This window comes from Seriola lalandi, unplaced genomic scaffold, assembly GCF_002814215.2.
Source record: "Seriola lalandi dorsalis isolate HSWRI2012SDOR001 ecotype SW California unplaced genomic scaffold, Sedor1 jcf7180002054554, whole genome shotgun sequence".
Classification (NCBI taxonomy): domain Eukaryota; kingdom Metazoa; phylum Chordata; class Actinopteri; order Carangiformes; family Carangidae; genus Seriola; species Seriola lalandi.
Genome location: NW_019525107.1, coordinates 2,524,811 through 2,552,712, shown reverse-complemented (window position 1 = coordinate 2,552,712; position 27,902 = coordinate 2,524,811). Strand labels below are relative to the sequence as shown.

At 35.7% G+C, this 27,902-nt stretch overlaps 1 protein-coding gene across 1 annotated transcript; it reads right to left on the bottom strand.

Moving 5' to 3' along the window:
• Positions 1-4,659: 4,659 nt before the first annotated feature.
• On the bottom strand, positions 4,660-20,936 carry LOC111661909 (scavenger receptor cysteine-rich type 1 protein M130). The gene is made up of 19 exons (XM_087176457.1): positions 20,867-20,936; positions 18,762-19,076; positions 18,497-18,601; positions 17,062-17,274; positions 16,786-16,974; positions 16,395-16,549; positions 15,655-15,808; positions 15,070-15,372; positions 13,393-13,707; positions 12,265-12,564; positions 11,583-11,885; positions 10,742-11,038; positions 9,360-9,632; positions 8,346-8,527; positions 8,109-8,211; positions 7,758-7,913; positions 6,970-7,065; positions 6,447-6,616; positions 4,660-6,343 (listed from the first exon to the last, which is right to left on the bottom strand). Exons 1-19 carry the CDS (start codon positions 20,922-20,924, stop codon positions 6,155-6,157), a joined length of 3,876 nt encoding a protein of 1,291 aa, XP_087032583.1. The 5' UTR covers positions 20,925-20,936; the 3' UTR covers positions 4,660-6,154.
• Between the last annotated feature and the right edge of the window lie 6,966 nt (positions 20,937-27,902).

Below are 27,902 nucleotides of genomic sequence, written 5' to 3'. Positions count from 1 at the left end.
CCCATCATCCTTTACAGCATATTTAGGGCATTACACTAACCAGGGTCATCTTTCCACTGACCCCTGGACTTGACACAATATATTACAGACACTAATACAGCCAAGGCAAATCCAACCGCAAAGCCTGTGTTGGCATTTGACTCACAAACTATCTGTGCTGGTGTTCACACACATAACAGAGCCTGTGTTTAGAAAGATTAAAATAATGTTTTGCATGCCGGTTCTGTGTAATAAGGTGTTAAAGACAGTATATTAATGTGATTGACTTTTAAGGTTTAGCCTTTCGAAAAACAAAAATTAAAAACACAATATTTAATTTTTCTAAGCTTCAGAACGCAGATTTTTTTTTTTTTAAGTTTTGCACAAGTGTGAGAGATTGTGCTTTCCTGTTGAATCTAACAGTGCAAACTCTTAATGTTAGACGAAAGAGATTAGTATAATTTCCAAGAGGTCTAGTCTTATCAGCACATGATTTCCGTTGCATGTCAAATAAAGATGGTTTTGTGCTCTTAGGAGAGGCACTGTGGTCATGGTCTTATCTAAATGGCTGTCACGTTTCTGGAGGACTTCAAGTACACGTGAATAAATCATCATGCACTGTAAGAGATGGATGCACACGTCTTTGTAAACAGGGCCGTTGGTGTCCCAGGCCAGGTATACTTGTTGTAGTTGTGTATTGTGTACACCTGCTTTACAGACTGGATGTCCTTGTATCAACTTCATACACAATAACATCATAAACACTTTTAGTAGTCTGAATCTTTATCACTTTGCTTGTGTGCTTGGAGTCGTTGTTATTCTGCCCCTCCCTGACAGCACTAATGCATGATGGACAAGAATCGAATCACTTACAGTGCCTAAAGCCTTTGCACATATTCAAATATATACACCTCAGTTTGCCACAAACATGTTACACCCTAACACTCCTCGTGTGAAAACTATGTAAGAAGCTAAGCTACAGTAAAATCATAGTGAGGGATAAACAGAGGTGACAGTAGTATGAAGTAGTATAAATATAAACTTGACCAAACTTTCTGAAGCCAAATCCAGGATCACTGTGTCTTGTTAGGAGTCACATGAGCAGCCATGGATCCACCACGGCCTCTTTTCTGGATCAGTTTCATAAGTTGTTGTCAGTTATTAAAGTGCTACTTGAACCCATCTACCCGAGCTGTGGGGGCATGTCAGTCAAAAGAAAGTTTGAGAAACACTATCTAGGTCCCTGATCTGCTCATAGCCAAACAATGTAATGATATATATTTTGTTCCATCTTCATTCAATGTCAGTCAGCTGCTCTGTGTTATTATCAACAATATGTAGTCCTTAGTGAATGCATTTACATGTACATTAGTCTTTTGCTGGTTCTGGTCAGATTTAGGGTATAGTGTCTGCACATATGATTTTTAACATTATCCAGGTTTCTGATAAACTCCTCAACTTTTAATACAATCAGACCGTCACTTGGGGATGTAATTAACATGTTTAATTAATTTAATTCAGTATCTATGCTGCTTTAGTGCTTTCATGAGTCTGATATCTCAAACAGTCAGAACATGATTTTCTATTTGTCATTACAGAGGAGATCTTCATAATACGATTTGTTACTGTATGAATGGAACACATGTTGAAACTAAAGACTCTGTTCTTGTTTGCATTTCTCCCATACACACACACACACACACACACACACACACACACACACACACATACACACACACACACACACAAAGAGAGAAAAGAGAGAGAGAGACAGAGAGAGAGACAGAGAGAGAGAGAGTTAGCCATGGACAAGATAGCCAAGCCTTCTGGATGGCACCGTACATGCAGGAGGACTATTAATAAAACCACTCTGTGATGGAAAATCACCACAACTGTGTGAGTGTCAGGCAGCTGAAGAAACTTTTCTCAACCATAATCTGCATTTCCACAAATTAGGATCATGAGACCCGCAGCCAGGAGAGGAGACAGGTCAGAATACGTGAAACATAACGTTATTGACATTTGGGCAAAGGTCCCGGAATAGTCTGAAAATATGATTAAAACTAAAACTGCCATTCACATAAGATAAAGCCGTGTCAAAGGATCCTCTACGAAGAAGGATCTAATATCCTGATTGACTTTATTTTCCCTGATCATTTGTGACACTTAATACCACATAATAATGCTATAAAATTAATAGATTTCAGCAGCTACTATGAGCTGATTTGTCAGTAACATAACACTGGAAAACAGAGCACAATGTTAACAGCAGTGGATTAACTTAAGTACATAAGTGTCAGCAAGTAGATATTGATACTATATTGAAAAAGGCAAATATCATTTGAAAGGTAGAATGTATGCACACTCAAAAATCCATGCTGGATTTTCTGTGATGCAGGTCTTCATTCAGTCTGTAATCATGCTAATTCTTGCTGGTTAGCACTAAACACAAATTACATTTGAAGCTGATGGGAATGTCATTAGTTTTGTAGATATTTATTCATATATATATAAAAACGTTAAGGCCTCACCCGAGTTATTACAGCTCCTCCTGAGGGAGACATCGACTTTACTTTACTAAATTTCATGACAATCCATCCAATAGTTGAAAACCGCAAATGTCACCGTCATGGAGGCGCTAGAGGAACAGTCAGGGGATCGCCACAGTAACTAGGATTCATCCTCTGGCACGGCTCATGCACAAATGTAATATATCACATATATGCCCCTATATCAAGAGAGATGTTGCCATATATATGTCACCTATAAGGTAATTTATTATTACACATACATCCTCTGGATATCTGAAGATATACGTTTCTATGAAATGTCCAAAGTAAAAGGCAAGTTTAATTTCTGATCAATTTTCTTATACATTATTTCTTTATCATTCTATCTATATCTCTATAATATCAACATATATTGACAGGCTTTTGGATGATATAGTATATATGTGTAACATGCGTCTAGAATATAAGAATTCATACATAAACATACATTTGTATTAGCTAAACATACAGTATGTGTCATTATATGAAATTGTCCCAATTTCTAACAGACTCCATATGTAATTTTTTTACATACATCAGCGATATATACATATATGATTTTACTTCATATGTACATATTACATATATGGAAATTTAATACATGTACATATATTACATCTGTGTATGGGTTTGGATTTTGTTACTAGGTTTTGTGGCAAACCATTTAAGGATTGAAGTGGTGGGAACACAATGAAATTTACAAACATTCATAATAATGGTGCTATGAATAAATAAATAAATAAAAGATGATGATCAGTTTCCTTGATCGAGACATTTATGTTAGTTTTATCTATTAAGTTAATGTTGTATTTACATCTTTAGAGTTCTGTGCTTTAACTGTCTTATCTTATGTTTGATATTAGTAGCTTTTAAGGAGAATATTGACTTAAAATAAAAATAAAAATACATTACATTTTTTACCTAAAATTGTGCAAAGAAGGTGCAGTACCTTTTTTCAGCCATGGGTAGTATCTGTAGGTCCACCTTTCAGGATGTGTAGACCCCACAACCTCAACAAGTTCATGAGAGGCAAAACCAGGGAAAAAAGAAAGGGCAGAAAAACACTTTTATATTTTATCAAGTTCAATCCTGTGATCCGGATTATGGTGGCAGGACAGTAAGAGAGCAGAATTTCAAGAGGATTTTGCATTGAAATCAACATGAAACTACAAAGCACAAAGAATAGGCTTAACCTTCACCCCCAAAATTCACAGAATTCACAGTACGACACCACTAGCATGGCTAGAAACAATGGTATCTTTGGGGAAAAGAAACAGTAAACATGATTTAAGGTTAATTGACTCAACAACTCCAAATCCAGAATGATCCTTTGTAGCTGTAGAGAAGTGGCACCTGAGACAGGATGAACATTAAAACGTCATCTCTTTCCCGCACAGATCACTATGTTTCCTTTGTATCTATTTCAGCTTCAGCCACGCAACGATCCTGCATCATGATCCCCCCCCAGCAAGGCCCCCTTACAGCGAGGCTGGGTGTGATGTTTACATATCAGACGAGGGGCTGCTGCTTACAAATTAGTCCCTTCGGGTGTATCGCTGGCTCCGTGATCTCACTGGCCCTTGGCTAACTCCTGACTAAACATGTGAGGCTCTAGCAGATCTGTCAATCTCTTAAAAGCAGCACTAGCATGTCTGTCAGTCCCTTGCGAATGGCCTTACTCATGTTAACATTTGTAGCGGGCAGCTGCTCTCTCATGTCTTGACCAGAGGGAAATGTTTAAGTGATTATAGAGAATATTAAATTGCACAGGGATGAAAGGTTTTGAGAAAAAACAGTGTTTGGATTTTTGCCATTGCTGAGCAAAATCATCATAATTAAAAAAAAAATCAATACATTAACGTAAATAAATGAATAAACAAACTTAAAAGATGTATAAAAACACGATTGCATTGTTAAAGAGAAGACCAGCGGCAAACTTGAGTCACACTACAAACGATGCTTTGTGGAATAAACGGCTTATTGTGCTGTGTATCAAACTATATACGACACATAACATACAGTTTGATACTCAACATCTGAGCCATTTCCAAAACCCGGGAGTCTCGGAGGTTTCATTAGCTGCAAGTAGAGGACAAAATCTAAAAGTCTGAACAACAGAGCAAACAAAAAGTCTTGATAAAGAATTTAATGTTGTTTTTTGTACAAAACTGCGGTTAACACACGAGGCTATTCATGTTGAACATGTTTATTCTAAAGGTTTCTTTATTACAGCGGTGTCAGTCATGGCTCCAGTGCCAGAAGAAACTGCAACTGATTCACTGATTTAACTGTGAACTGTAACATGAAGCAGCAGGGGATACAGCAATCTTTCAAGAATCAGGAAAAAACTGAAAGTACATAATACAACAAGAGAAAGAGATCATACAAAAGTTTACCAAACCTTTTTTTCTTTTCCTTCTTTTTATTTATTTTTTGACCAGATGAGTAAAATGAAAGGTCCCATAATTTACACTTTAAACAGTGAATTATTTGGAGTATTGGAAATCTCCCTTTCTACAATGTGGGACCTTTAAGGACTTTACTTGGCAGCTACATTGTGATTACAGTTCTGACCCTCTCTTGTACAAAATGTCTAGTAAAAATGTCAAGTAGCTTATAATTCACTCTGTGAAGGTGGAGCCTTCAAGTCAGGTAGCTTATTTTAGCATTAAGACTGGAAGCAGAGAGAAACAGCTATCCTGGTTCTGTCCAAAAATAACAAAAGCCACCTAGCAGCACCTTCTAAAGGTCAGTAATTAACACTATAACTCACTATAACTCTCTATGGTTTGTTGAGCTCTGTTTCCTGTCTTTATGCTAGGCTAAGCTAACCAGCTGCTGGCTGTAGCTTCATATTTACAGACGTGAGAGTGGTTTCAAAAAAGCAGAAATATGACAGTGAAATCTCAATCTTATAAATTCTTATTAAACATCTAAAACTGAAAACATAGAATTTACACATGTAACAATATGACCTGAGTTTACTGTATCAGCTGATACAAGGAGTATGACTCATATGACAACATTAATTTCAGCATTGCTATCCATGCTATCCAAAAATAAACTCTCATAGTATAGTGCAGAAATACAAGAAGCCTAACTGCCGTGTATACATGATCTGTATGTTGAATCAAAGAATCACACTGAACACATTTTTAAAAAAGCTATAAAATCTGCAGTAGGATGAAGGTTTTAAACCAAAAGATAAGATATAACGCTGAAATCACACCTTTGTACATTTGAACAAAAACAAAACTTAAGTGCTCATTTTCCTCACCTGTGACATAGTATGATGGCAGGCACACATTTTGTACATTCAATAATACACGTTTATGTAAAATATGAGCTAAAGCTAACTTTATCTACACTGGTGAGCAGTTCACAATCAGATTACAATTTCTGACTGGAACACGCTCTTTTTGCTCCTAAACTGTACAATCTGGTCTGATATAAAAATGATCTGTATTCAGATTAAAAATGCATAATTCTAATAATAATAATATATATATATATTTTTTTAGTATAGGTTTTTCCCTTTCAGTCAGAGTAAAAGGGAGCTGGGTTTTGGGGTGATCCACTTTGCCTGATTGGATTTTATTTCAGCAGGTCTTAAACACAGTTTTGGCTCACCCATCCTGGTTCGGCACTAGGTAGTCCCCATCCTCCGGCACCAATGTTGGAGGTGCCACTTTGTTGCTTTCAGGTGCGGTTACGAGGCTGTCGTGGACTTCAGCTTTAGTTTGTGTGATTTCAGGACTGGCTTCGATGTCGTCATAATTCTCCTGTGGGTCTTCCACCTCATAGGTCACCACATCTGTTAGCATGAAAAACAGTTGTATGTTAAATTGTAGTTAGTCTGATTACTGACAATGTGAGAATTTAGTGAGAAGGTATTGCATGATGTGATTGAAACTTTCCATCGCTTTGATTGAGGGTATCTTGCTGGATGTTGTTGTCTCTTGAGGCACCAGCAGTGGTGGCGTGAGAGCGCAGGGGCTCAGCCTCTGCTTCATCAATATCATCGTAAGAAAAGGAGGAAGTGCTCCGTGCGTCGTTCTCTGTGATGAATTCAGCCTCTGATCTGAGTCCTGCATGAACAACAGCAACACAACACAAATACTTTCACACTGACTACATTTCAAATAAAAATGCACTGCATCTCCACGATGAAAACTTAAAACCAATAAAATAAACTGAACTATTCTTATAAGTACAATAAACATAATAATAAAGTAATTAATGTTATCTTAATATATGTACAGTACATGTAATATACACATGCTATACAGTAATAATACAATAATATTAAGTATATATCATAGAAATCAGAGAATAATATGATATATGATACTATAATATGTAAAATAAAATATAAACGTACCATATAAAATAAGAGAAATAAAATAAAATGAAATAATGAATGAATATATTTTGAACTCACTGCCACGACCGAACTCTTCCATTTCATTTTCTTTGCTCGGGACGTCCTCATACTCACCACTTTCAAACTCTAAGTCATTTCTTGACAGCATCGTCGCTACATAAAAACAGGATTAGACATTTACTGCGAGATGAAAAACAACTGTCTCATACTGATGCAGTAGGGAACAGCACGGAAAAACAGATGGAGCACAACACATGCACATATTACAAAGCCTTTAAAGATTTATACTCCAATTCTACTTGCATCTGCTTTGAAGTAAGCATTGGTGGGCAGAACCGATGAACTTATATTTAAACCTAAATTTATATATATATATATATATATTATGTTACGTAACTAACACTTGTAAGTCACTTCAGATAAAAGCGTCTGCCAGTTCAGTAAATGTAAATGTAAGCAGAGACATTGTAGAGGATGATATGCAGCAAATTAACCTGGGACTTAACCTTGACATGTGGTATGGACTCTACCAGGTGAGTTGAGATATAAATGCTGATAATAATAATTAAAAAAAAAAAAAAAAAAGCATATGTGATACCATAATTTTTAGTGGTCACATGGAGCATAGAGAAATCAGGATGAAGTCTGCATGCAGAAAGACTGGCCTCTTGTGGCCAGATGGCTCAATGCATTTCATTGCACTGGGATGATCAGGATTTTGATTGATTGATTTTGTTTTCAGTCGAACTCTAATTGAATGGTATGCCCTTTACCAACCAGTATGTAACTGCAAGTGCAGCAATAACAACCGGCAGAAGATGGGTGCAATAGAATAAGATACTCACACCGGATGTTCTTGTCATTCTTGTACTTCTTGATGATGCAAATTCGCACAAATACAATAATCAGTATCAACACAACCAAAGACAATACTACTCCCACGATAACGGGCACATTGGTGGATTTGGGGGGCGGAGGCGTAGTTGGAGGCGGTATGTAATCTGAAATCAAACACAGAGTGGGACTGTTAATTAATTTTATCTCTCTGACCCATGTTAATCAAAGCAGCGGTTGGTTTTAGATAAAATTAGTTCAAATTTACAGAATACAAAAAGATGATTCCTATGCAAAGCAACTGAATGAATATTTTTGGGAAGCAGCATGACTCATTGGGAAAGGATTCATGGTTCAGTTACCTCCACAGTAGATCTCAGCTGGTTTGGCTGTACAAGTCTGTGCGACGACACAGTGCTTGATGTCCATGTGTTTGGTTGTGCAGTTCAGTCCGACTTTCAAGCGCTGGATCAAATTTAAACAGATAAAAACAAGGTTTGAATGACTTATAAAGAGAACACAAGGCAAAAACAGAAAAGCTTGTGAGACTGAGGGACACTTTGCCAAAACAAGACAAAAAGTGAAATACAAATATTTACCTCATACTTGTTCTTAATTATTAGTTTTTTGCTTATGTAACCACTACATCCAAGCTTACTGCATAGCATGTTCAAAGAATCTTGGGAAAGAGCTTCCAGCGGACAAACTTTTTCCCAGCCACGTCCATCGTAGACTTTAAGTTCACCTCCACAATGTCGTGAGGTGTTGAACTTGAAATTTTCTGTAAAGAAAAAAAATCAAAAAATAAATGAATGAATAAAATTAATAATTCATCTTTGTTGATGGGAGTCAGATGAGAATATCCATAACACCCTCACATATGTCTGCTGAATATGAAGATGAAGCTAGCTTAGCATAAACATAGGGAGCAGGGGGAAACAATTAAAGGTCCAAGGTATCAAAATCAAAGAGTAAAAATAACAAATTACAGTTTTAACCTTTGTTTTTCCCATTGAATAAACATACAAGATAAAAGCTGTTTATTTGTAAGCTATGGAAGTGCCTTATTTTCTAACTTATCTTTATGCTAAGCTAGGGTAGTTGTCTCCTGGCCAAAAACGACATTCAATTGTATCAAAGCAAAGAGTGTGTGTTCCTATTTCTTTAATACCCATTAAACAAGAAATTCATAAACTATTGAGCTGCTGTCATTTACAAAGACAGACTCCCAGAAAATTAAAAATGTACTCACAAAATATTGTAAGCATCAACAGAAGAAGGGAATTGTTTTAAATTAAACGAGTAATCATGTGCATTTTTTATGTTCTGATAAAATATAATGAATAAAAATGACTGGCTCAAAGCAGATGTTTAATGCTTAAAACATGCTAAAAGTGCTAAAACTCTGTGAAATCTGCTACCGTCACACATACAAGTGAATACTGTTGTATGAAAGCAAGGTGTTAGGGCCCTAGAAACTGACATTAGCTCCTTTGTGACACATTATTTTCCATTTGAAATAATATAATGGCATTTGTTCAGACAAGGTGACAGGAGAGTTAGATGGAAACTCTGCATCTTTGATGGTAAAGTAAGCACATACACACACTTACCAACACAGGCAACAGTCACCACCTTTCCATCGCACTTTCCCTTCATTGCCATGCACTGGCTAAGTCTGTGTTGGTTGGAAGTGCAACGGACATGGTTGTACTCAGTATTTGGCTCAGGTTCATTGAAGCTCCCCTCTCTTGAAAAAGCGTTGCTACAGTTCTTTTCTTGGCAAATCATGTGTGAATAGTTTTCAATCCAGCCACTGCTGCACACTTTCAATTTATTCATTTTCACTTCACCTTGACAATGATCTGTCAGGGTGACCTCGGACTCTAGGAAAGAAAGAAATAAAAGATCAAATATTAAAAGAGCAGTAAATATGACTAAATAAATGACTAAATATGACACAGTATACCGAGTTCATGACCGAGTTACATTAACACTGAATGGTGAACACTCTGTGAGTGTATATCAGCAGTTATTAAAATGTGACTAACAGTATTTGTTAACAGTGAAAAATTGAGTGACACAATATGTGTCTCTGGGGGAGAAAGAATTTTACATATAAAATCCTCATTAGCAAAGTCATTGTAACGCTGACCCTTTGTCTGTACTTTGAAATACAGAAAATCCTGAGGAGTAAACATGCCACACCACGCAAAGGCACACAACTGCTCACAGAGGAAGAGAGCGCACTTCATGCAAAAACCTGTACAAACTACACATTCTACTCATGCTTTGGTCTATTTTGAAATAATTATACAGTTTTTCCTTATTCCAGCTAAGAAAATTCCACTTTGCAATATCAGCAATGAAGAAGAAAAAGACCTATTCCAGCATAAATCATAATTAATTTTAGTCAAGTCAACTGCTCATAGAACTCCTCTAGTACATTAACTTATAGTTTTTAATTAGACATAGCCTATACCAGCTAGCTGCTCCAAGCTCGGGATAAGCTAAGATCTACTATCTGCAGTAACCTGTAATTTGAAAGAAATACATTGGGATTTTAGGGAATACTTTGACCTGTCCTCACAAGAGTTAGACAGCAAAATCGACACCACTTGCATGTCGGTACACTAAAGTACAGGTTAGCTTAGCCTAGCCGGATGAACGTTTGAAGCAGGTGGAAAGAGCAGCACACTGATCTGAATCTACTGCTGGTAATACACTGACAAGTACATGACTAGATAAGTACCTCTCACAACTCCATGTCAAATAACCCGAAATATCACTTCAATGGACCAACATGACAGAGGTATCTTCTCCTCTAACTCTTCCTTTAATGGCCAACAAAAACGATTGTGAAGTAGGTTATTTACTGTATTTGTGAAAATAGTATTTCTTGCACACTGTCGGTGGCATGTCTCACTTTTAAGAGGTTTCCGATGCAACTGCAGAGGTTCTATAATCACAGAAATCCTGCAAAAATAACATTTACCTTCACATTTAATAAAGAGCTGTTTCTTCTCGCGTGAGTCTAGGGTTTCATTATTTTCACACTTCCAGATGTTTTCTGGAGCCGGTCCATCTGAACATTTGAAGTTTCTGTTCCAAAAATCCTTATTGGTACTGTTGACGTCCTCTTTCAACTTGTAGCTGCCACAGTTCAGATCCTGGCAAAGCGTTTTCCCTTCATTGGCTGTCCAGCCTTCAGAGGACACGGCATGATGTTTTCCATTGGAGAGAACAGACACAGGTCCACTACAGGTACCGTTGACCAACATCTTTCTCCAGCCTAAGATAATCAGCAGGAACTAGTGAGACGAGATCCAAGAAATGCAAAACTCACAAAACCTGATGGTGTTAGCAGAAACTCATGTCTTGTCATGTTGGGCAAATAAAATAACCTTAAGGTTTTCACTAATGTTAAAGGCATCAGTGGAACTGATTTGATTTCTTGCTGAGAGTTGGATAAGAAAATCAATAACACTTTCATATCTTTACATCATGAAGCTGCACTTTGTTTTTAAACGGATTAATCAAGGCAGACATTTTCCCACTGCATCCCACTGTGGTAGCTTCATATCTGTCTTACTGTTATGGAGGTGGTATCAATCTTCTCATCTAACTCTCATCAAGAAGGTGAAAAAAAATATTTTATTAACAGACTATGTCTTTATAGGAAAGTCTCAGATGCAAGAGGAAAAACTGAAGCTGAAAATTGCCTATAACCCTTACATGTTATTTCTTTATCAAATCTTGTCAAGACAACATGCTAGATACTAGAGTGGGGACAGAATAAATGGATAATGAAGAAGAGAGAAGATCATTACACACACCGGTGCAGTTGAGGCCAACAGGCTTGCAGGACTTGTCTTGATTTGAAGTGATAATACATTCTGATAATGACTTTGTGCCATTACACTGTAGTTGTGAAATCACATTACTCTCTGTTGGTTTAGGTCCAAAGTGGGGAATCACATCGACAGCCCGATCACATCCCAGCTGCCCACAGATGGTGTGTCGTACATCTACATTTTTAAGAGCGCTCTCGCACACCGGGAGCCATTTGCCTTCATAAAAAACCTCCACATTTCCGACACATTTGTCCCTGTTAGAACTAAATCTGGGCTCGACACTACCTGCAACAAAACAATGAAAGATACAAAGTTAGAATCTCGTAGATCACCAAAAACTTATTTAGACTACTGATTAGTGATTACACTATTATCATATTATTTTATACTATTTTTTATATTCTTATATATTGTATGTTCTTCTTCTGCATGTCTGTCAATTATGTCCTAGGTATCCTTCGTGTCACTATTGTTTTTGTTGTGTTATCTCACCAATAAAGGAAAATTAAGAGAGAGAGCGAGAGAGAGAAAGGCCTAGATGTTCTTGTTCCAGTTGACCAAAAGGATAATTGTAACACTGTAATTGTTATGAACACGCAAAATTTTAACCTTTTTAATATTGAACATTTCTCAACATATAGATCCTTTAAAATCAATCCATTACCTGAACAAATGACATAGGCTGGGTTTTGGTTGCAGGTGTTATCCTTTTCATCATTCAGTACGAAGTTGCTCCGGGTCAGGTCATTGGTCAGGTCTGTATTGTGCAAACTCTTGACGAGCACGTCTATATTTTCAGCCTGGTTGATGGCCTTTAGGACATGGTCCCCACAGCCACGGCTTTTACACAGCATCTCAGAATGCTCCTGTGTCCAGGAGTCGCCACACACACCTCCACTCCTCCCATTCATATTGATGATGACATGTCCCCAACACGTCTTTGTCAGGCTCATTGTGATTGTTCCTGTTGAGGCAACCAAACAAGATAATAGCCAAAGGGATGAGGAAGTTGTTTGCTGACCCACATCAGTAGATTATTTCGCAACTAAAGCATTCTTCAGACCAGTTTCAGGTAAGTGCATGATATTTCAAAGTTTGAGTAGAAGCTTCCCATACAGATATATATATATATGGCATAAGTCCTTATGTGCTCATATCAAAACTGATGTTACTGATCAGGCGATATATTATTATCACATAGACACATCCTCTGCACATGTTAAGATCTAAGTTTATAACATAAATTAAAAATACAAAAAAGTGAAATTTGTATATGTACAAATATTAAAAATATCTAGATGATGGATTTAGTTTAGTTTATAAAAGTTTGTTAAAACAACATAGGCCTACATTAAAATCTAAATTACATTTAAAATACATTTTATTATGTTTTTTTTTATTAATCTTAAACATATGAGTCTATCTTTAATATTTATAGCATCACCATATATTGACAGGCTTTGGGATGGATATGTAACACATGTCTACGTACATACATTTCTATGAGTTTCATGTAAAATTTTATCATGTGCATGTACTTTATATGTTTTTACTTCATATGTATATACATTTCATATATGGAAATGTAATATATGTACATATATTTCATTTGTGTATGGGTTAATTGTGGTATCCCAGCAGCTGCTGGTGAAGCTATGACCATTCAGGTGAGTTTGTGTAATGGAGTGTATATTACATCATTTCTCCAAACTGGATCACAGGACAACCAGTGACGGAATAAATGAATATCATGATCTATCAGTTTATATGTTTCAACGCCGCCTCACATTACCTGTACAGGTCACTCTTGCAATGGTCTCATTGTGGTCTGATGACGGTGTCTTCGTTTCACATTCAAACAGAGATTTGCCGTTGGATGAGCACTTGTAAGATTTATCCCAAAATTTTGCCTGCTTATCAGTAGAAGGGACAGAGGTAAAGTTGGAAACAGTCCCACAGTTCTTCTGCTGACACACTATGTTTGCAGAGTCTTGGTTCCATGTCTTGTTCGAGCCAGAGAGCCAGTAGTTGTTACTGTTGTGCTCTATCCCCACCCTGCCAGAACAGGGACTGGACTCATCTCGGCTCAGAAATACCACCTTGTGCTCTGACAGGGACATAAAAAAGAGAGATATACAGTATTAGGACTGTGATAGACCAGCAACATGTCTTGTCTTCACAATGCATGTTGGGATAGGCTCAAAGTATGTATATTTTGTTGATATTGTTTAGTTTCAGAGAATTTATGGCTGTCAGCCGTGTTGCACCTCAACTGTGAAACTCACTTTCACAAGACATCCATAATATTGACTCATCTTTAAATCCCTTTTCAAACTTGCTTATTCTGTTTAACTCCAACACTTGAGTTCAATGCAATCATATTTATCTTATGCAATTATATTTTATTCTATTCTGTTTTGTTATGCCTTGTACATAAAGGTAAATAAAATGTATTATTAGTAGTAGTAGTAGTATTGTTGTTGTTGTTGTTGTTGTTGTTGTTGTTGTTGTTGTTATTAATAATAATATTGTTAATGATTTTGCAAAGGGTGTAACTGTGTACCGGAAACCAGACAAAAACATAAATAAATAAAAACAAATAAAGCGATGATGAATGTTTGATACCACTAACACTACTTTATATAATATAATAACAGTATTAGACTGTGACTCCCTTATACCATGTCAATATTAAAGCTGCACACAATATTTTATTATATGAACAATGGATCAAATGACTATAAGGATTGTGAACGGTGTCACTTGAAGTTGAAACCCACAGAGAATTATCGCCTGATTTTAATAAATGTGCTAATTTTCAAAACAGCTCTAAAAGCATGTTTGTACTTTGTCATTATGGTTCAATGACTGTAGATTGATGGGTGTGAAAAAGAGCGGGAAAAAAGTAAATGAATCTGAAAACTTTCTGAACGTGGTGAACGTGGCAAACGTGGCAAACGTGGTGAACGTGGTGAACGTGGTGACGCCCTAAGCAGCTAACGAGACAGATATTTCCTCAGGGGTTGATAGAGAGCTTAAAGGAGAATAGACATTTGCTCTGTGTCTGCTGGACGAGTCACTTGTAACTGACTTGTTTGCTGACACATACAACACAACTAATTCATAAGGTGATAATATGTTTGTAGTTGCAGCTTGTTCTGTTGCCCCCAAGTGGCCAAAAATAAAAAATAAAATAAAATAGAAAAAATAAATTCTTACTGAATAGGAAATTCAGTAAAATTTCACATAATAACAGTGTTGTATTTAGATATTTGTTGTTGCATTGAAAAGGCTGTGACTTTTTTGTTACACTTTCCATTTGAATTAAAGAATTCACTTGAGTGCATTCATACACAACTCTCTGCTGTTACTGACAATATGGAATTGGCGGATGACAATGACACACAATAAGAGAAGGTCTAAGGGCAAAACAGACGAACAAACCAGAAACAAACAAAAGAATACTCACCTTCACAGGTTATTCCCACGGTCTCCCTCTGACTGGGGGCGGTGTTTGACTCTGAATTTGTCAAACAGTCAGATATGGTTGAGGCATCTGACTTGCATTTCACAGTATTAGCGAGGAAATTATCTGGACCCTTCATGAATGTTTCAGTTTTGCTTTTATTGCCACAGTTAAGTTCTTTGCAGACAGTATCTGATTTGTCATCCCACTGATTTTTAGAAACTTGTCTCCATTGGCCCTCATACTGGATCTCCACTCTCCCAGCACATCTTCCAGGACCGTCCTTCAATCTCACGCTTATACTATCTGTACCATGACAGCAAGAGAACTGTCAAACATGCATACACATACAAAATAATAATAGTAATGATGAAAAATATCTTACTACATGCATTTAGGCAGAAATTCTACATACACTGCAACAGAATCACATTTTTTAATTCCACCATAATGTCAAAATAATAATGTTTTTCTTGATATGAATCAATAAAATGGGAAATTCTCTATCTGTTCTATATCTAAAAAGCCAAAGTTGTCATACAGATATCAGGAAGAGACTATCACTCTATGATCACTGCCATATCTCACCTGCACAGATGACAGAAGCCTTTTCTGAACACTTGACAGCGCTGCTGTTACGCTTGGCCCGACAGTGCCACAGCGAGGACTCACTGCCTAAGCACTTCACATTGTTCATTGCCCCTCGTTCGTTAGTCTTCTGATCGTTACTATGTTTAATCACCTAGAAGAAAGCATGTATACTCTGAGTGAATCATACCATTCATTTTTACCAGACAGAAAACTCTGAGTGATACAGTAAGTTACACGACACTAACATAATACTAATACTAATACTAATACTAATACTAATACTAATAATAGCTTCTTTAGAGAAGCTGGGGGATTTCTTTTCATATCTAGACAGAGGAAGTTCTCCCTGTTTTTGGTCCTTATGCTAAGCTAAACTGCTTCAACAAGAATGTGAACGTGCGTATTTCACAAAATCCCAAACTATTCCATTAGACATTTAAAGTGAAAAAAGTCAAGAAAGATAAAAGTCTTATAAATGAAAAAATTAATTGATAAACACAGCATACTTGCAGCTTCCCACCTTCTATGTGAAGAAATAAGGGAGTCCTTATATTTTGTGTCAGCTTACTGACATTACTGACTCTTTTCTACTTGTGCCACTGATATTCTTGCATTTAGCATTATCCCGTAATTGTAACAAGCAGCAACAGTGGCTGCTACTCATAAAGTTACACAGGCTCACATTAAATAAAACATTATTTCAATGCTGATACTGGAAGCTGACACTGAAAACTCACTTTCCCACAGTTGAGCTCCTTGCAGACCACTTCAGCTTCCTTCATGGTCCAGGAAGAGCCACACACAGGGAGACGCTCACCATTCACGTCAATATGAACCGCACCATAGCACTTGCTGGGAGTCCTACCATCCATCAGTACAACGTTAACTCTGTCTGTGGAGAGCAGAAAGAGGAAAGTGATTTTGATGTCATGATTTAAATTTTCAAGGGGCTCAAGAAGGTGAATAAAACTGGTTTTATGTGGCTTGAAAGTTTCTCTCCTTTGATTTATATATTTTCATTTGAAAAAATAATATATATATGAAAAGTTGTCAATACACAAATACAAAGTGGTTGCTTTGAGCTTGTTTGTGGAAATGAGGTGGTTGAATATTAATTAGTTGAATTACCTGTGCATGTCAGCTGTGTGCCATTGGCATCCGAACTGGGATTGGATGCCCCACAGTGCATCTGCCGGCACCACTGATCAGCAACGCTTGCATTGTTTTTAACTGGATTCCACTTGCCCTTTTTCTCTTTCTCCAGCCGCCCAGAACAGACATTTGATGCGTTTCCTCTGAGCTGCAGCCTTTCATAACCTGTTTAAATCAAACAACTTCTTCATTCACTGATACGTTGCAACATATCATACTAAATGTGTTTGAGTGTGTGTGTGTGTGTGTTACCATTGCATACGACAGAAACAGGGTTTTTGCACTGGGGATTTGATTCCTTGGTGATGCACTGCCACAGATTATCTATGGGTGAGATGTCTGAACAGTTGATCTTCTTCTTAGCGTTTGATTTGAATCCGTCCCAAATCATCCAGTCGTGCATTTGCAGCTCCTTGGATTTACCGCACCCCTGGCTTTTACACAGAAAATCTGCTTCCTTATTTTCTTTATGTGAGAGGAAACATACACATGATGGTAAATGATCATTATCAGAGTGGTAAACACTTCACAACACTGATACCAGAAGTATTTCCAAGACTGACAGAAGTTGTAGAAGAAGAACAAACAAACAAATGAATTTAAAGTCATTACAAAATCAAAAGAAAACAGTTAAGTAGCTTTGAAGTATGGAAGGCCATTTGAATGTTGTAGGCCCCCGATCATTTAGTAAGGAAAAAGATGAATATAGAATTGGGTAAAAATAAATATTAATATTCATAATATTCATGAAAAGCACCAAAGAAGAGACAGAGGGACAATCCTTCAGTCCTGTGGGTTTCATGAGAAAATGCTGTGGATTTGTTTTGTTGTTTTGTGATTTGACGTATTATATTTATAATATACTGTATATAATTAGTAAATAGTACATTTAATCAAGCATTGTACTTAAGCACAATTGAGGGGTACATGTTCTCTCCTGGAGTGTTTCCACTTAAAGCTACTACATGCTTATACTCCACGACATTTCTACTTAAACTCTAGTTACAAAGTATTTTTCAGATTAAGATTTTACATTAAAATAAAAAAACACTGATCATTTTATAAAATACATTTTAACATATTGGTAAAGATTAAATCTGGTTCTTAACCTTCTTGGCTTGTAGCACTTTGAAAAAAACAAAAGCTGGGGTTATGTTCAGTGAGGTAAAATGATCCAATAGTCAACACAAAAAAGCAAAGACTACAGCGAAGTTCAAAACATGGAAATGAATCGTCTCTCAGATTTATCATGTGACCCTTTGGAGGGAACGACAGGATTAAAGTGCCAAACTGTACAGTACATAAAAGAAGCTAAATCTCTGTACCTCCACCTGCAGCTACAACAGTAAAGCAGAATTTTATTTTTCAAATTTCAAAGCAATTTGTAATATTATTTATTTTATTTTATTTTATTTATTATTATTATATTTAATATTACTTAATTTTATTTTTTCAAAATTTTTTCTTTTAACTTGACATGAAAAGCTACTTAGACATTAAAGAATCAGTATTAACAAAAATAAAACATATACTACATCGTTAACAGTGCCGTTTTTTGAGTTCAGTACTTTTACTTGTAATGGAGTATTTTTACATCGTTGTACTGCGCAGCCGTGACACTGGTAGCGTTTACAAAGGCTGACTGCTGTTGAAGTGTAGTGCACACACACATGATGTTAACTCTTACCCAATTTGTCAGCACAAAAGTATCCTGACCATTTTTGCCCTCCATCTGTGGAGTACTGCACAGCTCCGGCACATTTATATCCATCCAGTCTTATGTCGATTTTATCTAGAAGAGCAAGAATGAAAAATTAACAGCCATCATCATCATCATCATCATATTTTGGATTGCTCTCAGCACCTCCTTTGTAGGACAGAATATATAACTTTTTAAAGGTGTTCAGTATCATGTATCACAACAAACGTAAAAGCTAAAAGTTCAGCCTCACTTGAACATTTAATCTTTTTCACCGAGGGTTTGGAGTAGTAGCTGATGTTCCAACCAGGACAGTCACATTGCCACAGTTGTTCTTCATCTCCCCTGCATTTCAGCTCATTGAGCCACACTTCGCTCTTCTTGGGCCTTTCCACATCTACTGTTGAGTCCGGCAAAGGTTCCCCACAGTGAGTGCTTCTGCATGCCACTTTTTCAGTGTTTGAGGTCCAATATTTATCTCCAACAAAGCGCCATTTGCCCTCAAAGAGGACTTCAACGTGGCCTTCACATGGACTAGCTCCACCTCTGAGGATCACCCCATCCCCATCTGGTCAGAAGGCAGAAGGTTAACAGAAGTATGTTAATACAGTGGGGGGCATATGTTTGCATTTTGTCATCTTCATTCATTTAAGTTGTTGTTGAAGTTGCTGTCATTGTTTTGTTTTTGTTTTTTTAATACCTGATCAGGAACTTATTACTGAGTTTTCGACCCACGTTTGCTGTGTGGCTAAAGTTTGTGAGCTCTGCCAACCCTGTTTCCTAGAAATTAAGTTTCCATACAACAATTAGGCAAAGTGTAATTGTATACAAACGTTGTTTTTGCGAGTCAGGGTTGGCTCTTAAAGGCTTTTACAAAACCTAAAAACCTCTGACTGCTATGAAACATCCTGTTTTTCCTTTTGAATGCTGTTTCATGTGTTTCCATTTATCTACAAAGTCAGTCAAAATTGTAATGAGAGTTTTTCCTACAAAGTAAAGAAACGATATAATAGAGACATAAATGGATTCAGAGCAGGATCAGAAGTATCTCATTTTATACTCGTTTTGGGAAAAAAAGGAATTTCCTTGACAAAAAAAAAAAAAATTCAATTAAAACCTAATTACTGTAAATATATATTAGAGTGCTTGGAAAGATTATTCCGCTCATGTGCTTAATTGAATACTTGTTTGGAAATATTATTCACTTATTACTACATTAACTACAAACCCGCATTTTTGCCTTTATTCTGAAAGGACAGTAAGAGTAGACAGGAGGGTCAGGGTGAGAGAAGGGGGATCACATGCAGCAAAGGGCCGTGGGTCGGTCTCTAACCCAGGCCACTGCGGTCAGGAGTGAGTCTATGTGGTACACATTCTCCCAGGTGAGCCACCGAGACGCACCTGTATTTCAGTATTTTGAGAATATTTATGAGAATAATCTTTCTTCCCAACTTTGTCTAAATTATTTTATAGAAAACCCTGAAGCTAAGATTAAGATTACTAAACATACATTTTTTTCAACCTTAGTTTAAGATTAGTGTCAAATTTATTCAAATATCACCCGAATTGACAATGACTTTAAGACATATTAAGTAATAAAAAAATTATAATAATATGCAGGTTATTTTTGTAATTTATGACAATATTTGCCAAAAGACAAAAATGTCCATATGTAACTTCTATATCAAGAGTTATCTTAGCACTTGATTTTAATTAATTTCTCAGAGAACGTTCGATGTGACTTTCTGTAATGTTCATAAATTATTCATAAAACTAAAAATTTGGCAAAAATTTTGACAACACACCAGAATTTTATTTTTCAAATTTCAAAGCAATTTGTAATATTATTTATTTTATTTTATTTATTATTATTATATTTAATATTACTTAATTTTATTTTTTCAAAATTTTTTCTTTTAACTTGACATGAAAAACTTCCAGTGTTGTCCAAAATGTTATTGAAATGATTCATTAGAATAATTATTTACATTTTCCCCTCATACTACTAGACTGGAATCTGGTTGTTATATTGTGGCCTACAGGTACACTTTTAATAATCAATTAATAAATAATAATAATTGCTACTTTACTGTTCACAGAAACCTCTCCTCATCACAGCTTTTAACTTAAGGAAATAATAAATCTTTAGATTCAGCAAGACATTTCCTGCAGCCCCTGCATGTGGTTGCCTTCTAAAAATAGATATCTTTGGCTCAAATATATTTAATGGAAAGTTATATCCTTTTTTTTTTTTTAAATGGAAGATTCTTTTTCTTATCTCATAATCTGTTAAATCAGGCACTGTTCAGTTTTAATTTGTCACAAATAAGGAGAAAGAAAAGAATAGTCATAACTTGCCTTTTTTGTCCGTGAGCTGAGTGTGAGCAGCGTGGATCAGAAGAAGGAGGAACCACATCGTCACCACAGACTACAGAGGAGAGTGAGGCAAAAGAATGAGCTGCTCAGCTTTATATCGCAAAGGATGTGCCCACCAGAAATGGGTATGAGCTGCTACCTGCTCTCATGTGCTGCACAGTTCGATTTGCAAATTCTGTCTTAGAATGAAAGACAACTGAAACAACAAAACATACAAATTCTATCATACACAAAAACAAACATACACATATATACATATACTGTATGCATGCATATTTACATACATATGTATCCTCCATCTTATTACAGTTTTATTCACATTTCACAAATGATACTTTTTCAGAAATCGGTGTGCTTTTTCTCGTCTAACAAAAACTTAACTGTTTTTTCTGTGATTTAGATTTTTATTCATGATTGACACTTGAATGTACAGCCATTAAATAAATCCAGTTCATCTATATTCTCCTGATGAGGGAGAAAGCACACCACACCCATACCTTGTAAATGATACGATGCACAAAGTCTGATGTCGTGAAATTTATTTCATCTTTTTTAATGTTGCATCTGATTAAAATGTCTTTGTTTCCAGTGAGATTATTGTAAGACTATTGTTTTTACATACAGCAACACAGATGGGTGTTCATTTTCTAATGACTGGGTAAATTAAGTACAAGAAAAAAAATAAGATGACATGACTGCTCAGAAAAAAGTAGTCACCAACAATTACATTGCAATTACATCCAACAATATAACTGTAAACTCACTGTATCAATATCCTACTAAAAACTGAATATTCTATGAAGAAGAAATAGGATTAAATAAACCGAAAAATGTCTAACCTTCTGTTTTGTTTGAATTGAGATATTAATCATTGTCATTTCACATAGCAGACAGCATATTGTATAGATACATATTGTAAAATCGATGTCAGTATGGTTAATATGATGCTGTCTGCCTTAAATAAAGATATAAAAAGTTAAGTTTTAAATGAAGTTTGTTTTTTTTTAGTGTCAAACTCTTCCAGTAATCCTGACGTCTGAGATCAGGTCCTTAAATACCAAGACTTAGTTAAGAAAGCAACACACTTCACTGGAGTCATCAAGGGAGCAAAATGTCAACTCACATTAGAGAAATGTCATGCTATTAATATTCTTAGAAAGGTAAGATAATTTTACTGAGAAAAAAAAAGAAAGAAAAAATATCATCTTCCTGCTACCTATTATCAAAAAAGGCATCTAGAAACTATAAAAAGCTCTGATAGTGATACAAAACGACTTCCTCAACAGAGACATCCAGATCATTTAATGAGACGTTGAATAACATGAGGGTAACTTTTATTTTGACATTTCCAGATGTATCATTATATATGCAAAATTATAAAGTTTAAAAAATATATATTTTTTAACCAAATAACTCAGATGTAACTATTTATATTCAGCCTGAACAAATGTGTTGAATACAATACATATTTATACTGCACAACATACGAACATATGAATATTACTTTCAACTTTTGGAACAAAAACAAAACCAAGAAACAACAAGACAAAGGGTCGAAGCGCCTCCATCTGCAGCGAAAAGGTTGCCACTGCCAGTGCTTATTAAGATATGCTGTATATCCACTGGCCACAGATGTTAAAAATGGAAATATCCGTTGTGGCTGAAATTTTCCATTCACTGTCACAGTCTACAGATGTGCAGAAAGGTATGATTTAAAAAAAAAAAAATCACAATGTTCAGTAAAGGGACCCAAATCTTAACAAGTAGAAAGTAAAGAGTACGTAATGTTCTCTAAATGTCGACAGGAAACCACGTCACATTGCCATTATCTATTTATCTAACTATATCTATCTAGAAAATTACAAAAGAAAATGACAGTTTTTTTTGTCTTCTTTCCCTACAACATCTCAGAGCCCTCACATTATTATTTTGTCATCATTCTTATTATTATTTACTTTATTCTAATTAAATAGTACTTTAAATGCAGGACTTTTACTTGTAACGGAGTACTTTATATGAATGTATGGATACTTTTATTTAAGTAACGGATCTAAATGCGTCTTCCACCACCACTGATCCCTGTAGCAAAAGTAGGTCTCTGTGCTATCTTTAGTTTCCTTGGGCTGTAGCAAGAGGTAAATCTAAACTTTGCATATGAAACCACACATTATTAGAAAAGTATTAATTTGATAGAAATGTCCTTGTGATAAATAACTTGGCAATATTTCATCCATGAAAGACATTTCTTACTCTTTTTATATAATGGCAAGTTCATGTGCTTGGGGTCAGATTTTACATCAGTGCTGACTGGATGTGGACTGTGGTTACAGGTGCAAACTGAAAAATATGACAGAGCTGTGAAGGCTGCGGGTTCTGTGGCCTCAGACTTTCCAGAGCTGTAACATACCAGTAAGTAAAAACGAACCACAGTTTCATGCAAAATGCAAAGCACAAACTTCTCCAAAGCGTCCTTTGGTTAGTCGCTGAAGTCACTGCCAACTAATCTCCAACTGATTACCAACCGCTATACTGGGTGCACTGTACGCCTACAAGATCTTAATATCTGGCAGCCCAGGCAGCTTGCACTCAGCTCAGGGGATCCCAGTGGGCGGAGAGCAGAAGCTGCATGCAGCATGTGATTTTTTTTGAAAAGATCTTTACGCTCAGGTGCGTAATTCTCGTGTCAGATCCTTTATCTAAGTAAAAATACTGATAATACGCTGTAAAATATATTATCTGTAAAAGCCATGTATTCAAAATATTAATATATAAGTAAAAGTACCTAAGTATTATCTGAACATTTAAAACTAGAATTACCGCCCTGTGGTTGTATGCCTCCGCCACTCAGATTACATCTCTGTTTATCCAGAGCCATAAAAAACATGAACCATTTGTGTGAAATGTCATAACTGCTGTGAGTCTTCACTTATGGCTGTAAAGTGTCGAGGTCACACTGACCTTGACCCTTGACCTTTCTTCCACCTCCAAAAATCTAACGAGTTCATCCAAGTGAATGTCTGTGCCACATTTGAAGAAGTTCTTTCAAGGCGTTACAGAGATATTGTGAGAACCTGAAAACAATACGCCTCTGGCTCTGGCCGTCGCCGGCACAGAGACAGCGGGTGTTATATCATCAGACTATTACTGATTGTGTAAGCGCAGTTTATCTGTTGTAACTGGACAAGTGGTCAACTTTCAACCATTTAAATGCTGTTTAGTAGGTTGATCTGTAACAATTTGTCTTATTCTGGAAGTTGATATTTTTTCTATGTAAAATCTACATCTTTAAAGTAGCTAGTAAAAAATTAGCACTTTACTTTAAAATGTAGCATTTATAAACTGTGTAAAAACATTTATTAAATGGTTTATAAACCACTACAACCCCCGCGTTGAGGTAAAGTGTTATCAAAGTACGACGGAGTTGATATAAAGTAGGTATAAAGTGGCATGAAATGGAAAAACCCAAGTACCTCGAATGTGCACAAATGCAATGTTTGATTAAATGAGGAAACAAAGATGTATGAAGTTATGTTTATGTATGGAAGTAGAAGTCTTTTTTCATCCCATGAGACCGTGTCTTTTTTAAAAAATACTTGGCACAATTCTATTTTTCTATGTTCTGTAATTTGTTAAATTTTTAACTTGAATAATTGTCCTAGAAATACTTTGTATTCTATTCTTAGTCTTAGTAAAAATAAAAATAAATATTGTGGAACAATCTTGAGATTGAATTTTTGTGAAACACACAAACTGTAAAAGAAGCTTTATGAAATATATAATAATAAATATAAAATAATGGTTGGATATCCAGTCACATTACGTGTACTAGAAACATGTGATTATGTCAGTGTAGCCTATAAAATGCGTAATATATTGGATATATGCTTGTCTGGTCATAGGTGTCATAGGTGTAATGAGTCAGGGTTTCAGCCAATAACTTTCTTCTTCTCATTATCATTATCTTTGAATTATGTGAATTATCATTTTGTGTTTTCTGTGTAGAAGGACAGAATCAAGATCAAGATGGAATAGAGGTTACATACACAAGCTGTTACTTTCTCAAGCTGCAGTATACGTACGTAATAAACAGTACGTGTTATACATGGAAAATGTATTCATGTGTAGAAAAACGTGTCCGATTCACTTAACACATAATTAGAGGCAGCCCAAATATGTAAAGTTCAGTGAACAAAATGTTTTTCACATTAGTTGCCGTCTTGTTGAAATATCCATAACAAAAAGAAGAGCAGTTATTTTAACAGGGATGAAATGTTTAACCTCCACTCAGTCGAATGTTGAATATTACGACAGAATATTGTGAATGTCTAATCTCACATGACGTGTGTGACTTGTGCAGAGGAGTTTTGACCACGTATGTCTCATTTATCAGAGGAGCGATCAGAGATTAAGTATAACTGGCTCAACCATCAGCTCATGAGAGGAGCTAGCTTGGCAGAAACAAAGCCACAAACCTCTGGGTTGGGTTTCTGAAAAAAAAAGTCTTCTATCTACACAGGAAATAGTGATCTCACACTTGCCTCTGCCTCAGATGTGTTCTCAGGAAACATGAAAGTATCGACTCCTAACTGTGTTTATTACAGTTTATTTGAAGAAAAAATAGCTGTGTATGTAAACTGGAGCTTTTATTTATTTTTAGTGTGTTACCAACACAGGAAATCCGTGAATTTTATTAATCTTCATTGTTTATTTATTTATTTTTTGTTATTATCTGTTCATCAAACTGAACAAAACGTTAAAGGGCACTCGCACCAGCAGCCATCCCTGTGCTCAGGGTCTCACAGTGTGGTCCCACACACACACACACACACACACACATACACACACACACACACACACACACACACACACACACACATATTAGCACATACTGTTGCAGGAGAAAAAGGAAATATAGCTTTCAGATATTTTCTTTTTGCCAATTTTCATCTGCTCCTACAGAGTTAATACAAAAGGTGATGATGTCGTTCATTCACGTTATAATCACCTCCTCTCAAAAGCAAATTAAATCACTGTGTTTTCAACCTGTTACCATCAGAGATGATTTGCCGGGGGGATAATTGCGCAGACAGAAAGCCGAATGAAAAGCTGCACTTAGTCTTTATGTGGTGAGTACATCATGTTAAATGTATATGAATGATACACTGCTACGGTATTCAGTTAAAATTAGCTAAATTAACTTTTGTATTGTTAATTTTTTATTGTCAACAAATATCAGGAAAAGACTGAGACCAACAATGAATTGATCCTACTATTGTCACCTAAAAACTATTAAAAGTACACCAATAAAGCCAGATTACAGCGAGTGACATGTTCCCTCATTAACATGAAGACACACACTGCAGCTCATTAAGACTCAATCCCATGTGTATGTACACATCACTCCAGTTTGTTTAGAGCTTCACACTGAAAATAGTCCCCCTAAAATATATATATATATATATATATATATATATATATATATACATACATAATGGATGCAATGGTTACTTACTGGTTACTTTTAATTTAATAATTTTTAATTCATTTAATGTATTATTTAATTTTAAAGTTATTGATTAAATTATAATATAAGATAATTAAATAAATACATAAGATAATAAATTATAAAGTAATAAAATAGTTCTGTACTCTTGCTGTTCTGTGTTTTATCATTCACTTTTTTAAATTAGTGTAATTGAGAGTCATTAAGGGTTAATTGTTGTGAAGGTTGTGGGTTGTTGAATAAATACTATAAATATTTAAATGTAACCTTTGTTGTCAGAGAGCTAACGTTGTTCAGGAAAGGAACAACATATGTACACAAATATACCCACATTTGTTGTGTACGTCGTGTCTTTAATTCATCATTGCTATTATTATTAACATGATTTTGTTTCATTTATTTAGTTTTATCTATTTATGGAAACTGCAGTAATTGAAATATTCACATCTGTCTGTCTTTGTCCCAGAATAGAAATCATCCAATACAAACTTTAATTTACTTTAATTACTGACGTTTATTCAATAGTTACTTTAAAAAAAAGAAAAAGTTCACTATTGAGTACAAGCAACAGTAATATGAGTTTGAACAGGAGTTTAGTTGTTGGGACAAAAAGTACTCAGTGCAGGAATTACCATGTAAATATGTTGTAGCCTAGTTCCTAGTAGAGGAGATATTATTGGAATGGATAACATCAATACGAGCCAAGGTAGAGAGCTTAAATTTAAATGATAATTAGATGATAACTGCTAAAGGACCATGACTTACACTGTCATGGTTGGTGACAATGACATACCTGTGGTTAGTGTTTTTATGATGGGTTCAGATTTGTACAGCAGCCACTGTAACTTCAGCAAAAACAACCGTGAAACAAACAAGAAAAAACAACAACAATATGTCGGCTAAAGTAAATTAAAAGCAAGTTTGTTTCATGTTGTTAACACATATATTTGATATTTTCATTTTAGTTTTTATTCAACTACTTATTAAGTTATTTACATTTTATTTTCTCTTGTTCAATATTTAATAAGCCAGAGTTAGAGAAGTTCAGGTGTAAATAATAAAGTGAATGACGGCTCCATTGAGCTGCTTCAGTTTCAGGGTCGTGGTGTTGTTGATATCGGCTCGCTGTCACACTGTCACCTTACTGAGACATCTGAATACAACACAGCCATTATTAATGTTATTAGCATGAATGCCATCGTTAATGTTAATTAAAGTTATTAACACCTCCACTTTTACTGCTATGACAAGGTAAAATGGTGTAAGAAAATAACCCATTGAACTATGTTGTGACTGTCTAAAATCTAAAAATGCAATGTTTGTACAGTCATCTTTTTGGTTGTTCTTGTATCTGCGTAAGAGGAAATGTTGCCACCAACTTTTGGCGGCAGCATTTTTGGACAGATTTTGTTTGTAGGAAACAAAAATGGAGGTTTGCGTGATCGGGTGCGTTTCTCTGATCCGATCAAAAGGAGTGTGTTTGTGTGCATGTGTGATAGGTGGTTGTGGGCTCGT